This window comes from Pomacea canaliculata, linkage group LG13, assembly GCF_003073045.1.
Source record: "Pomacea canaliculata isolate SZHN2017 linkage group LG13, ASM307304v1, whole genome shotgun sequence".
NCBI lineage: Eukaryota > Metazoa > Mollusca > Gastropoda > Architaenioglossa > Ampullariidae > Pomacea > Pomacea canaliculata.
In genome coordinates, this window is record NC_037602.1 from 1,451,863 (window position 1) to 1,466,045 (window position 14,183).

Sequence of the window (14,183 nt, forward strand, 5' to 3'; positions counted from 1 at the left end):
AGCAAAAAGCTTGACGCAAAATTAAATTTCTGTAAAAGATTTACTCCATTCCAAAACACGAATAACTAATTATTACTCAAACTAAAGAGAAAGAGATGCAAAATAGAAAGGTGAAATGCGTTTCAAATCAATTTTTCTTTTTTAGAAAGCCATTCTTTGGTTGGAATTCATGCAGTTACAGATTGTCGATATTCATGTACGTTTTTAAATTCTCACAAAAGTCAAACTATATAACTAAATAAAATTATTTTTAACCATTTCCACGAAGAAAACTGTAGGAAATGGAAAATTTGACTTTCTCATGTGAAGAATAATTATTTAATTATTAAACATTTAAATGTCTTCCTTGATCCCCACTTTATCATTCTTATAACCACTCAATTGACTAAGGCAAATAAAACGTAAATTTCAACAGGTGTGGCCTGATTTGATAAAATAACCATATAATAAGGTCTAGAAGATTTATTAAAAACAATAAATAGGAAGCTTCGTCTTAACAGAAAAAGTATCAGGCCATTGATCACCTCTGAATGTTAACGACTGAACAGCAGTATAGGAGACGTCATTCTTGCAATTGTTATATTGTGTTTTCCTGTCGCCTCTCTTAATTGCTTTATACATATATATCAGATATGCAGATGGCACCATTAATTTCTGTTTTATGCTGCTAGTTTTTCTTTTCTAAACTCTGCATTAAATTTCACGATGTACATGACACTATATCAAGCATATATATTTTAATTAATATAGTTGTACCCGGTCTCACGGTAGCGCCTGTTTTTGGAATACATGGTTCCTTAATTCTCTCTTAAGAAAATTTCCAGGAATCACTGTAAACTTAATTCAGTCTGCAGACTTAATTGTGCACTGTTTGTGGCTCAGCCATGCTGATAGCAATGACTGTACATAAACTAGAAGAGCCCAATGACTGTACACACACTGGAAAGACCTTAACGAAAGACCTTCGCGGGCAAAATTACGGAAACTCCATATACCCAAATTTCTCTTGTATGGGTGCACGAGGCCTTACACCCTTAACTGTATCTGCCGACCTCCTGCTCTTACAGCTTTCCAACTTCCACCACCGTACTAATACAACCGTAAACTTCAATTTCTGTGCCTTGAGAAATTACCATTAGCATTGGTCCACTTGGCAAGCTTTAAATCGTTCTTCCCTACTTTCTCCCACGTGTTCGAAGAACAATATTTTGTATAACCAAGGCTCATTATAGGTAAGTAGAATTTCAATGATATTTGATCCTGGCGTGGGTCTCTCACACACATACATGAAAATGGCGCAATTACTGTACTCAGGGAAAAGTCCGAGCACTGTGCGCTTGGAGGCTTTATGTGTGCCTAGCGTGAGGGCACGCGTGCGTTCTCTTGTGTGTTCGCACACAAAGCTCTCCGAACTTGTCAATAGGACTCTAGCCAGCGCGTTGGTTAGCGCCAGCCCAACTCACAGTGCGTGTTCGCTTGCGTTGTGTGGTGTGTACGGCTGCGCAAGTGGTGAATGCTGCGTGCGTGCGTTGCGGTGCGCGTTCATACGCTGTGTGAGCGATCACGTGGCGGGCGTGTGTCGGCGTGTGTGTTGTTGTGTGTGTTCAGCCTCTAGCGCCCCCTAACTCCGTCACTGGCAAACGGAAGTACATTGTTGCGCGTCTTTGTTCGTCGGTGTGTTCGCTGGTCGAGCGTGCCTCTCTTATCAACACTTTCGGAACGTAGAATCCTCGAAACACTATAGAAAGACAAGCTAAGGTAAGTGATCACCGTCATCTTGTTCAGAAATTTGGTATAAAATGTTCAGTCCACACCAACGAACGCAAAAGCTTTCGAGCTTGTGCTGACAGAATCAAGGGACATAACTAGGCCACGGCATCCATTTTTCAACTGAGAATGTGTCACGTAGACGAAGTGTTTGACTCGTTATTTCCAGATCTCTTGAGAACCTCGTTTGTTTTGGGGTCATACCTAGTTCCTGCCTGTTGTCTCAGCTGTTTTATATTCAAATTATGTACATTTTCTAATGTTAAGTTTCGAATTGACGCTGTATGGTGTTTTGAGGAAGACAGGGAGGGGAGCTCCAACGATCCCCGGCAGCGATATGCGCACGCATGCACACGCACGCGCGCAAATGTAGCCTCGCTCGTGGATCAATAAACAGCGGTGGTGCACCGACATTCTGCCGGCCACGCGCTACTGAGATCTGCCATACACTCTGCTTCTACAGATACCTGCATGCTATACACTCAAGCTGCTTATACAGATATCTGCTATACACTCAAGCTGCTTATGCGCTAAGGCTTGCTTGCTTGTATGAATCTCACACATTTTGGAGGATCCAACCCAATTCCCATTCTCCACTCCAGACTTCAGCAACTACCCCAAAATTGTTATGAGTCTATTAAAGATGATTATGTTTTTTAAGGCAAACCACAGGGCTGCATTTTATCTCCCAAAACGATGAACAAGTTCAGACATCTGTAACCAAAAAATAAATTATGCACATATATATATATATTTCAGCAGCTGTTTAAGACTATGACAATTTAAATTGCATTCGCCCACACACAGACTTCTAATTAATTATGGAATTAGTTTTGGTTACAAAGGAAAGTGATGATACATCTCAAGTTTAGGTTCAGATATTTTAAATTTTGTTATAGTGGGGAATTCAGAATTTAAAAAATATTGTAGGATTTTTGCATTTACATTTAGAAATATCCTAAATTTATAATTCATTTCCTGGCTGTTGTAGCGAATGCTTGCAGAAAGCTTCATATGGTTCCAACAGTATGAAAAAATGGAATTTTTTTCCAGGTGCAAGTAACTAAGTTATAGCTATAAAATGCAGTGACTGTTTTTATGTTCTTCATGCAACATCATAAATGGTAAACAATTCACAAGATAAATTTTAGTGGCTATCTTTTTAACTAATATTTTTGTACAAAATGTGCATTTTGTGAAAGCACTGTTGGGAGGAAACAAAATATTTACTTCTGTAACCAGACTGACTGACCCTCGTTAAAAGACCAACACCTGCGCGGCCCTCTTACCATAGTGCCAAATCAGTTTGTTCCTCTTTGGTGTTCCAGGGAAGAGGACAAAAGTTCCCAAGAAAAATTTTCCACTAAAAATTCTAGCTCTCGTTAGTCGGGAGCATCATCTAATCTTTACATTGCGTTTTGTTCTTTTTTATTCCCATCCACCACGCACCCTACCTTGGAGTCCACAAAAGACCCTGCTTTACTATCTCAGACTAAAGTGTCTCTTCTATCAGTGCATCAATTCTACAGATCTTCACTTGCATTCTGTCTGCGGCAATGTCACAACTACATGGACAACACAAATCTCACTCGCGCTAGTCATACACGTTCACCTCATTTACAAGACGAAGACACGCGTACGACACACTAGCATTCGTTGGCACTGACAAGCTCATACAGGTAAATAGGTTGAAAGACATAAATTTATTTACATAATGTACACATACAACTAATATATCTATTCTAACCTACCTACCAATTAAAACCTAGCACCTAACTCCCTAGGGTGGGAAAGAGGCTGAGTGTCGCGAGCTGCTCTTCCAGCGGACCAAAAAGCCTTGCGGCAAAAAGGTACTTCTCGCTAACTCAGTCTCAAAGCTTTACTGCCTTACCAAACAGTGCCAGTTCCCGTGCCAGGAAAACAGGTGCGAGCACTGACTTTTGCCCGCTATTTGTACTGGACAGTTTGGATGCTAGGTCACCTGCTGTTTCTGTCCGTCTCACGCAACCAAGCTTGGGGTGGAAGGGGATGCGGGGTGGAGGGAACAGCCACTGTCAGTGGTACACGCTGCCTCAAACAAGCGCTCCCGCTACGCTTCTTTCACTACCAGATTTGGCTGTTACATATTATTTATCCAAATGTGCAATACGGTGACAAGCAAATTTCTGTGTTAGTTTTCTTCTTGTGAGTTAGTAGCTGACCCACCCACCTCCCCAAATCTGGCACTAGTGCATCAAAACATGAAAAAGCACTTTTATATGATCAGACAATTTTACTCAGGATAAAAAGTTAGATAACTCACTTGTCACCATTTTACTGAAAGGTTTGGGTTCAGATCTCATCTTGAGACTCTGTGTGACACCTGTTTGCACAGATGCCTGTTGGTGGGTTTTTTTTTTCAGTACTTGGGCATCCTCCCTACTTCTCTCCCCTCTCTAGGTGGAAGTACTTTCCCAACCAATCAATCAACCATGCACCAATATTTACATATAACAGACAGGCACTTTTACAACAGACACACTGATACACCAAGTAAATACAGACACACATTATACACTCCTATGGTCAGGACAGAGTTGGAGTGAAGTTGCTATTCTGAAAAGATGAGTCTTGCATTTAGACTTAAAGGTGGTAAGAGAATCAGAGTGATGAAGGCTGATGGGTAATCCATTACAAGTTGATAGGGCTTGGTAGGAGAAAACAAAAAGCACGTAATTATTTGGACAGAAAACTAAAATCAGAATGATAACATTTTTGTGAAGCAGAAACACTCCTCTTATGTTTATTCATATATCTGAAAAACAAATTGTAAAAAAAATCTCACTTGGTTAGGTGATAATAGCATTTTTATATCTTTTTACCTTGTTTTTAAATTGTACTTATGCCAGAATGTTGAAATATAAACATCATATTTTTAAGTTGTTTTTATCAGAAAGCTCCAAATGTTTTTTAACATTGGCTGCTGATGGCACTTGAAATTGGCCTGCATTACATACTAATAATATTAGTACATGAGGTATATATAGTAGTAGAGATACTTTTTTTGAAATGCTTTTGACAAAGTAACGTGCATGAGCAACTTTTGTTTCACACTGGTTTCATGAATTTTGTATTGTGTCTGTATGTGGCATTCCAGTCCTGTTTACATATGTGTCTGCATGCATGCATGTGTTTGTAGATGTTGAGTGAAGTATTTAACCATTTTGACACTATATACTTGCACAGTTGTAAGTTCTAAGAACTAAATCAGTAAAATAATACTCTATCATGCTTTCTTGGGCTGCAGCATTGTGACACTTTAAACATGGACGAGGAAAGAGATAGGTCAACAGGGCAACTGAGAAATCCTATGTCTACTACAGTTGCTAAGAAGTCAGACAGTGCTCAGCAAGATGTTGAGGAAGAGAGCCAGGACTCGGCTGTTTTGGAATCTGGATCTGATGATGGAGATGATGATGCTAGCAGTGAAGATGATGATGATCAGAAATCTGATGAATCCTCAGAAGGGAGGGAGGATTCTCCATCTAAGCATCGAAAACTTGATGAGGGTGAAGATGACGATGATGACGACGATGACAAAGAAGCGAAGACTGGAGATGATGCAGATGATCAGTCTGACACAGCTGCTCAACGTCAATCTAAAAGGAAGCCATCAAAATCAAGAATCAAACGAATACTACCTCAGCAATTGCCAGCACAGACTTCCCTGTCCCCAGATGTTCCATTTCCTCCTTTGGATGCTATTCGTCCTGTTGGACAAATAAGTCATGCTTCAATGGTTTCTGTACCATCCCAGCCTTACTTGGAAGATATACCCCACCACAGACGCTCAGGGCAGCGTAAATCTCCTGGGTCAGGTGGTGGCTATCAGTGTGATGTTTGTGGAAAGGAGTTCCGCGTGCCATCGCGTTATGAATCTCACATGATGAGTCATTCCAAGGGAAAGCCTTTCTGTTGTGAGGTTAATGTCTTTTATCAGCTTTAAATTCTTATAGTATCTAATAAACCTTAAATTCCTACAACATACTGAAATTTGTATCTCACTGATATTTAGTAGTTTGAAGGCTTCTGGTTGGACAAAAGTATTGGCTGGAGTTTGGTTATTTATCATAATTGTTAGAAGTAGCGAGTGGAATATTTATAAAAGTTTGTTGTGATAAGGTGCCCAATGTTGGCAGTACCCAAGCAGGTCAAGATATAAATAATAGTGAAATTTCTTACCAAGGTAAATTCTTCAAGACATTTAGGGTAGTAAATAAACAGTAATGTTTTAATGGGATAGCTGTGAAAGTATTTTTTCAGTACTGAATATTTGAAAGTATCACTGAAAGAATGTATGTTGCAAGCATATCAGTTAAAAAAATATTTAAGACAAAACTTTTTGTAGTTTGCATTTTTTGTGTGTGTGGAATTGAATCTATGCAACACCTCTCTTTGGATGCAGGAGACCCACAGTATCTTATAAACGGTTTACCAGCAGCGTTGACATGGCCAGGAGCATTGTTTTCCTAGTAAATCTCAGCATTGGCAGATTAGAGATTTGCTTGTTAGTGATATATTTATTGGGCACTTGCATTAGCAAGTTAACAGTGTGCTTGCATGATGTGCTTCTTTCACCTGTTTGAATTAGATTTGTGGAAAGCTGTTCACATCTCAGCAGAAGCTTGAAGTTCACAAGCCAGTCCATGGTCGCTCACGTAAAGATGCCTTTGCTTGCCCAACATGCGGACACCAGTGTAATAACTGGCGGTCATATTTGTATCATGTGGCTAAACACACATCAAATGGTGGGAAAAAGCACATCTGTCAGGTATGCTTGTACATGTCATGTTTACTTGTGTGTGTCATGTTTGCTTGTGTATGTCATGTTTGCTTGTGTCATTTTAAGGTTATAGGGGAAGTGGGGGGAACAAGAGCAGAAACACAAACACAAGGCTAAATAACGAAGATGGTATTTCGATCATATTTAAGAAGATATTGTGAAGTCACTCTTATGTTCTTTCTACACTTATTTTTTAACAACATTATTTGGTTTATCAAAGGATTGCTTTGTGAAGATAGAGAGAAATAGGTCATGAAGAATACAATTTTTTAATTTATTGTGTTTCTTTTTGACCTGAATTTACTGTATCTTTAACAGTGATCATCATCATTGTTTTGTTCTTACATTGTTTTATTGTCTTGCCATGACCTGACATTTCTCTTGGTCATTTCTCCTTGAGTTTGGTCACATATTTCTTGTCTTTGCCTCATGTAGGTCTGTGGTCGTCAGTTTCATGCTGCTCAGCGACTTCGCAACCACATGCAAAGTCATATGGATGGCAAACACTTTTGCTGCCTAAAGTGTGGCAAATTGTTTGAAAGTCAAAAACGTCTAGACACACACTCCATCATACATGACTCGGAGCGGAGAGAGCCTTTTGTGTGTGTTGACTGCGGAAAGGTATTTACATGTTACATATTAACTATTGATTAAACTGCACGCTGCTCAGAACTAAAATTGAAAGTGCTTGTAGATGGGATTGCTATGATGAGAGTTTGGTACACGTGTTAAAAGTGGATGTGCTGTTAGGTAAGACATTTTTATATCTAGAGTTTGATATTCATGTATATCAGGGCTAGATGTAACACTTTTATTAGCTCAGCAGTCTTTTTCAAGTATGTGTGGACTTATATGTCACTTTGTCTGTTATGCGCATGTGTTTAACTAAAATATTCACAGCTTTGATCCTGGTTTTGCTTCTCCCCCCCCCACCCCACCAATAACCCCACACACATAGAACCTATACTTGTTTTCTTTCCAGTTTAACTGAGTAATACTCCAAAGAGATAGTGTCATCCTTAGATATTAATAGAGTTTCATAAGTTTGTTACAGTTTTCTAGCATGATCAAGTATGGAGATTTTTTTAGATTGCTTCTTTTGTAATATTTCCTATTTTCTTGTATGCATTTTTGCTGTCCTCGGTATTACCTTATAAATCCCACTGCATCATAGGTTGCATTTATAAATAGTAGTGTTATCGACCACTCAATTGAACAAGAAACTCTTTATCTTTTTAACTTTGAAAGTGCTCTAAAACAGTGGTTCTCCGCAGACCACTTGTGGATCACATGCATAGTTAGGTAGTCCTTGGCTGACAGTCATCATATGTCAGCAAAGTGATGTTTAAATCACCAGATACCTAATTAGTCCAGTATTGATTTAAAATTTTATCTATGCTGAATTGCTCGCTTACCAACTAAGTCTTTATCTCACAGTGCGAGAATTGTGTCATTTAACCTTGTCATCCATTACCCTTAGTGCTTTTCCTTATTTTTAATTTTATGTGTACTTTGCAAAGTAATTTTATTTGAACTTATTACTGTACTACTGTCACAAAAGTACATTTCGTTTTGAATTGTAATGAAATAAAAAATTATGGCTGCAGTGCTTATCTTTCTGTTATCTGCATATTGCTGTGCCTTATGCTGAGTAAAATCTTTCTTATCAGGTGTATGAGGACTGGCGAGCTTTTAAGCAGCACATGAAGACTCATGGGTCAGATGGTGTCATATACCGTTGTGAGATTTGCCCAGCACAATTTCTGACTCAGTATGAAAAAGAGAAGCACAAGGTGAGCTCTACTTCTCAACCTCTTGGTTTCAGTTTCTTGTGCTGTAATATAAAAGAAAGAAGTATCATTGTGGCTCAGGAAAAATAACCATCTGTTAAATTTTTTTTTCCTGTGACTATACAGACCTGTTTTTTTCCTGTCAAATATACTAGTTACTCTTTTTTTGATTAATGAAGGCAAATAAGAACATTTTTCATATTCTTTGTTTCTTTCTTGCTGAAGCAAGTTTCTTATATAGCTTTCTGGCTTAGAGTTTTATTGGCTGTATTGAGATATACTCCAGTGTTAGATTCCTGGGTGATATGTTGCAGAGGGTGCACACCTCTGACAAACGGTACCAGTGTCAACACTGCAGCAAGTGTTTCCGTTCCCAGTCTGTGTTGACGGTGCATGAGCGCACGCACCAGGGAGACAAGGGCCATGAATGCACTGTCTGTGGACGTGAATTTTCTCGTGCTTTTAGCCTCAAGCAGCATATGAAGATGCATGCGGGCGAGAATGAGTTTATGTGTCACTTCTGTGGCAAGACATTTGCCAAGGGAGAGGAGCTAACTGCACATGCTGTGGCTCATGCCAAGGAAAGAGAATTTGTTTGCGACCAGTGTGGCAAAAGTTTTGCTGTTAAGGTAAACATGGAATGGAGCAATGGAGAGTATGTAATCTCACAAACAGTTTAAGAAGTTATTTGGGCTTGGTTCCTGTCATGAAGAAACTGTTTCGTTCTTTTTTTTTTCTTCTTTTAGGCATTGTATGTGCTAAAAAGGACTTACATTAAAAATACAGTTAAGTATTGGTTGATTTGTATCTTTTGGAAACAGATGTAAAAGGAGACAGGAGAAGAAATGTTGAAATTAAAAAAAGCAATAAAGTAACATATCGATGGTAGAGTATCCCTGCCTTTGCCATTTTGGGTTGAAGTTTGAGGCCAAAATTGTCATTTTAAAGAAGAGAGCACCATCACTCCAGCTAACTTGTTTTTTGATTCATTTTAAAGAAAGTTTCTTATTCTTACAAGTACATCATTTTAAGAAGCAACTCAAAAAGTGCTTCAAGTGGTAAATGTAGGGTTTGAGAACTTTGACCTTTTGACTTGTTTTGCAGGCACATTATCATCGCCACTTGGTGGTTCATGCAGAAGGTGAGCCCTTATCTTGTGGAATCTGTGGAAAGAAATTTGAGCTGCAGTCACAGTTGCAGACACACATGGTAACACATCGTGGAGACGATAAACAGAACTTTGCATGCCTGGCATGCAGTGATGCCTTTGAGTCACAGCTGGAACTAGAGGCACATGCTCATACCCACGGCAAGAACCCACCCTATGTGTGTGGGCTGTGTGGAAAGATGTTTGCAGAGCAGAGGTACTTCCGACAGCACATGAAGCGCCACACCGCACGTGCACAGAAACAAAGAATGCAGGCTCAAGGATTGCAAAGTCCTATGGGTAAGTGGAATTTGTGGAAAAGAGAGGAGTCTGAGAAACTTAATTTCAGCTGTGTGCAGATTTCTTGATGCTGTGTTGTGTATTTTTCATTTTTGATAGTTTGCTGCATTCAGTAGCTGAATCATATCACTATAAATTTGTCCCCACACCCGTCCCTTCTTAAAGGAATAATGGTGGGGAAAAAAGTAACACAATATTTTTTTACCCAATTTTTTATTAATATAACATTTTATTTCCATGACATTATAACACTGCATGACAGAGAAGTTGCAGTCAATACAACTGTCAGCTGAACAAATTGCATACTTTGCTTCCTTAATTTACCATAATTTCTTGAGTGTGCATTCATAATTTCTGTAATAAATATAACAGATGAAAAGTTTAACCCTCTTCCATGAAAAAAAGAAAGTTAACCTCTCTGGTAAGGGTTCTTTACAAATATTCCTTGAAAGTCATCCCGCATGTAAATATTATGTAAAAATCTTAACTAGCTATTGTGTAATATGCCATATTCTGTTTAGTAACTTCACTTACAAGAGATTAAGATCATCACTGCTTCTGCAGTATTCCCCAAAATTATATGCAGTTGTAAATCTTATTTCACACGGGAAAGAAAGTTTATTCTAAGTAAAGCTTAAGAATTGTATAAATTCAAGAATTGTCTTCACTCCTGCCTAAGCCCACAGTCAGCAGTCAGCTGTATACTGCTATTGGATCAGGACACCTTCACATAACACTGCTTTTTGTTCAAGTCTGTGTTTTTGATTGTCTACTGTAAAACCTACATATGTGGTTATTTTTATATGTTGAAGAAACAGGCATGTGAATTTTATTTTCCATTGAGACAACTGTCTTCAGATAGTAATAAAGATGCTATATTGCTTGAAGAGGGTAATAAAAGATGATGCCTTTTACTTGGAGAAAGATTCTTCAGTGTTATAGACTATGATAAAAACTTTGTGTACAAGGTCCAGGCACAAACATGGCATCGGTGGATGATGACGACACCAAGTCCTCTTCAACTTCTCAGAGTTCAGGACGACACATCTGTCACATGTGTGGTCAACACTGTGGCAGCAGTCGTCAGTTGGTGGCCCACATTGAGGAGCATAAAAAGTCAGGACTTCTTATGTACTTCAATCTGATGGATGGGCAGATGAAGGGCATGACACATCCACGACAGGTTGGTAGTTTTGACAATTCGGATGCATGCTTTCACAAAGGCACAAACCACAGTGGAAATAACTTTGTGTCAGTTATTTTCTTTGAATGTGATCTTTGTTTTACTTTGTTTTATGTTCCAAGGTGGCACACATCCTGAAACAGGGACGACGAGGAACTTTGCCTGGACAACAAGAATCTGAATCTGATGAAGAGTCTGACTCAGCCAGCGACTCTGAGGGATCCTATGATGCAGACACAAGCACCAACATTAGTCACATCAACAAATCCAGAGTGGTCAAAGGTAAAAATGTTGTAACTTATACATAAAATTTTAGTTGGATTCTAATCGTGGATTATATTATGGGATATGAACAATTTCCAAATAAATGTGGCTGTGTGCACTTTAGTTAGACTTGCAGACAGGCACAGTTTCAGATTGATGATTTTGCATGGTTTGGGTGACAGCAGTAGGACTCTTTTACATCAGTTTGGTTGCTGAGGGTTTCTTGGGCATATTTCTAGTATATGAGAGGTCATCTAGTGTGAGGTCACATGCCTTCAGACTTCTGTTTAACATCATTTGCTGTTTGTGTTAGTCACAGATACAGAAATATTGTTACACAAGAAAAATGTATCTGAATAACTGAGATCATTTCTAGATACTTTAAAGGATCATATTTAAAAATCAAAATAGTTTTTATGAGAATGGCAAATGTGTAGAAAGCAGGCAACTGAGTTAGTTTGAAAGGTCCAGCATGAAATAATACCAAGGCTTGGTATTAAGACTCTTAGAGTCTGATTGGGATAAATATATATGGCCCCATCAGCAGCTCTTTTTTCATCATTTTTAATCATGTTTTAGGCACTAGTTGTTCGTCATCACAAGTTATTCATTTCGACATGCTTCTACAATATACTAAATATCATTGCAATCATACATGGTGCATTAATTTGAGTCCTTTTTTAAATATAATTGGATATAACTAATTTAATTTGAATTTTGCAAATTTGATTTATATGCATAACCTTTTTAGGTTTCTTAGATTATTTATTGTTATCAAAATCATGATGGGTCTGCAGTATTTCTTTAGTTATAATAAAATGTAATAATGCTATAAGGAACTAATTTTCAAGTTATTGTATAGCAAGTAAAAGTTTTTGAAAGTGCCTTGGCATAATTAGCAGTGTACTTTACAGATCACAGCACTATGATTTCAGACAGCAGTGTACTTTACAGATCACAACACTATGATTTCAGACAGCAGTGTACTTTACAGACCAGAACATTGTGATTTCAGAGAGCAGTGGTGCTAACATGCCAACCCCATCTTCCAAGCAGCAAAGAAACAGGACATCAGGCAACTCCAGCACTCTCACAGAGGCAGCAGAACGAGCGATGGCTCTTCGCATGGAGGCTGCCAGCACCACGCAGAGCTCCTGTAGTTCAGGGATCAAAGTGGACTCCTCAACCAATACCCTGGCATCCACAGATAGGCCCAGCGTCATCAAGTCGGAGTCTGCAGGAGTGGCCAAGGAAGACAGGACGACGCTACCTAGTCACAGCTCAGGGTTTTTCTCACCTCCAGTTTTTCCAGGGCAGATGACATCACCTCCAAATCATGCTACACCATATCATGCGGCTGCACACCAGTTTCAGCAGACATATGTTGATGGTAGCAATCCCAGTGGCATGGCTGGCAGTGCCAGTGTTGAGATGACTCATACTTTTGGCTCCTCCCAAAAATGCCTTCCTGGGTTTGCAGATTTCAGACGCCAGCTTGGTTCCTATACAACAAGTAGCGATGGTGGATATCCTGGACCTCTGTATCCTACTCCAATGCCCCCAGCTACCCATTATGCTAGTGCAGGTCACATGCCAGAACCACCAATTTTCTCAGCCTCCTACCCTTCCTCAGCTATGATGCCCTCTCCCAGTAACTTTATGTCCATGGTGGGCAAACCCATGCAGGGAGGCTTTGACTCCAACCCGCCTATGGTTCCTTACTCGGCAAACAAAATGCCAGTGTTTCCAGGTATGCCCACTCACCAAGGCCATGATGATGCTGGACCACGTGGGATGCAGACACCAGGAGAACCACAGCAGTATGATCCCATGCTTCAATTCCAGCCTCTCAGCAGCTGAAAGGTGTGGGTATTGGTTGTCAAAGCCTGCCAATGCCTGGCATGTGGTATTATAGTTGAAGCCTTTGTTGATATTTACAGTTCTTTAGGATTTATTTTCTCTACTGCATCTTCCTGTATTCACAACAACTGTTTTATTTGTAGTATTTTTGTAATTTTTTTTTTGGCATTCTTTGCTGCAGCAATCCTTTTTGATATTTTCAGCCATTTGTTAAGCAGAATGTTTTGCAAATTTTCCCCACCAGCATCCTGTTTATATCCTCAGATGTTTCTAAACAGAAGATTTGTATCTCAGAAAAAAAAGATTTATATATAGATGAGAGAGATAAATGTATGATTACAATTTAAAAGTCTGTCATCTGTCATTTAACCCATGGATGAAAGTGTCTTAGACCAGGGATGCACAACCTACGGCCTGCGGGCCCCATCCGGCCCACGAAACTTCTGCCCACAGTGCAGGAAATCGGCATGTTAGTAATAAAAGAAGACCTTAAAAAAACGAAAAAAAAGGAAGAAGTATTTATCCCCACGTAGGGGCGTCTCTCAATCTTTTTTTCGATGGACGAACATTTCGATTCAGTGCTCCGACTTGGTGTCTCTACGATGAGGCCGGACATTCAGAAGTTGGTTTCGGGAAAACAACTTCAAATATCCCACTATTTAGTACATAATTAATCGTAAGTACAACTTGTTTCTAATAAAAAATGGTATCTGCTCTATTGTTTTTTTTTTTTTCCTTTTTGTATTTTTGCGGTGAAGTGGCCCGTGACACGGCTGTCCGAAATGGATATGGCCCGCGACACGGCTGTCCGAAATGGATATGGCCCGCAGGCCGAAAAAGGTTGGGCATCACTGTCTTAGACTATGAGACAAGAGAATGCACCTTTGAGCAGTATAGTGATTTACACACAGTTGTAAGCATGCTTGTATCAGTGATTCTGATCTATCTCCTCTTAACATTTTATGCCACTATGTGATCCCCATTTTCTATTCAGCTTGACTGCCTGTACATTTTCATATGGGAGGAAGAAACACTCCTTAAAATTTATGG

At 39.2% G+C, this 14,183-nt stretch overlaps 1 protein-coding gene across 2 annotated transcripts; it reads left to right on the top strand.

The window, feature by feature from the left end:
* Positions 1 to 1,480: 1,480 nt before the first annotated feature.
* On the top strand, positions 1,481 to 13,687 carry LOC112554553 (zinc finger and SCAN domain-containing protein 2-like). Of its 2 annotated transcripts, XM_025222362.1 has the most exons (10): positions 1,482 to 1,758; positions 5,054 to 5,728; positions 6,398 to 6,577; positions 7,025 to 7,210; positions 8,260 to 8,382; positions 8,694 to 9,008; positions 9,484 to 9,826; positions 10,795 to 11,009; positions 11,132 to 11,291; positions 12,289 to 13,687. In XM_025222362.1, exons 2-10 carry the CDS (start codon positions 5,072 to 5,074, stop codon positions 13,131 to 13,133), a joined length of 3,024 nt encoding a protein of 1,007 aa, XP_025078147.1. In that variant the 5' UTR covers positions 1,482 to 1,758; positions 5,054 to 5,071; the 3' UTR covers positions 13,134 to 13,687. The 2 variants fall into 2 exon arrangements, with proteins under 2 accessions (XP_025078148.1, XP_025078147.1); XM_025222363.1 differs by lacking the exon at positions 6,398 to 6,577 and having other exon boundaries at positions 1,481 to 1,758.
* Positions 13,688 to 14,183: the final 496 nt, after the last annotated feature.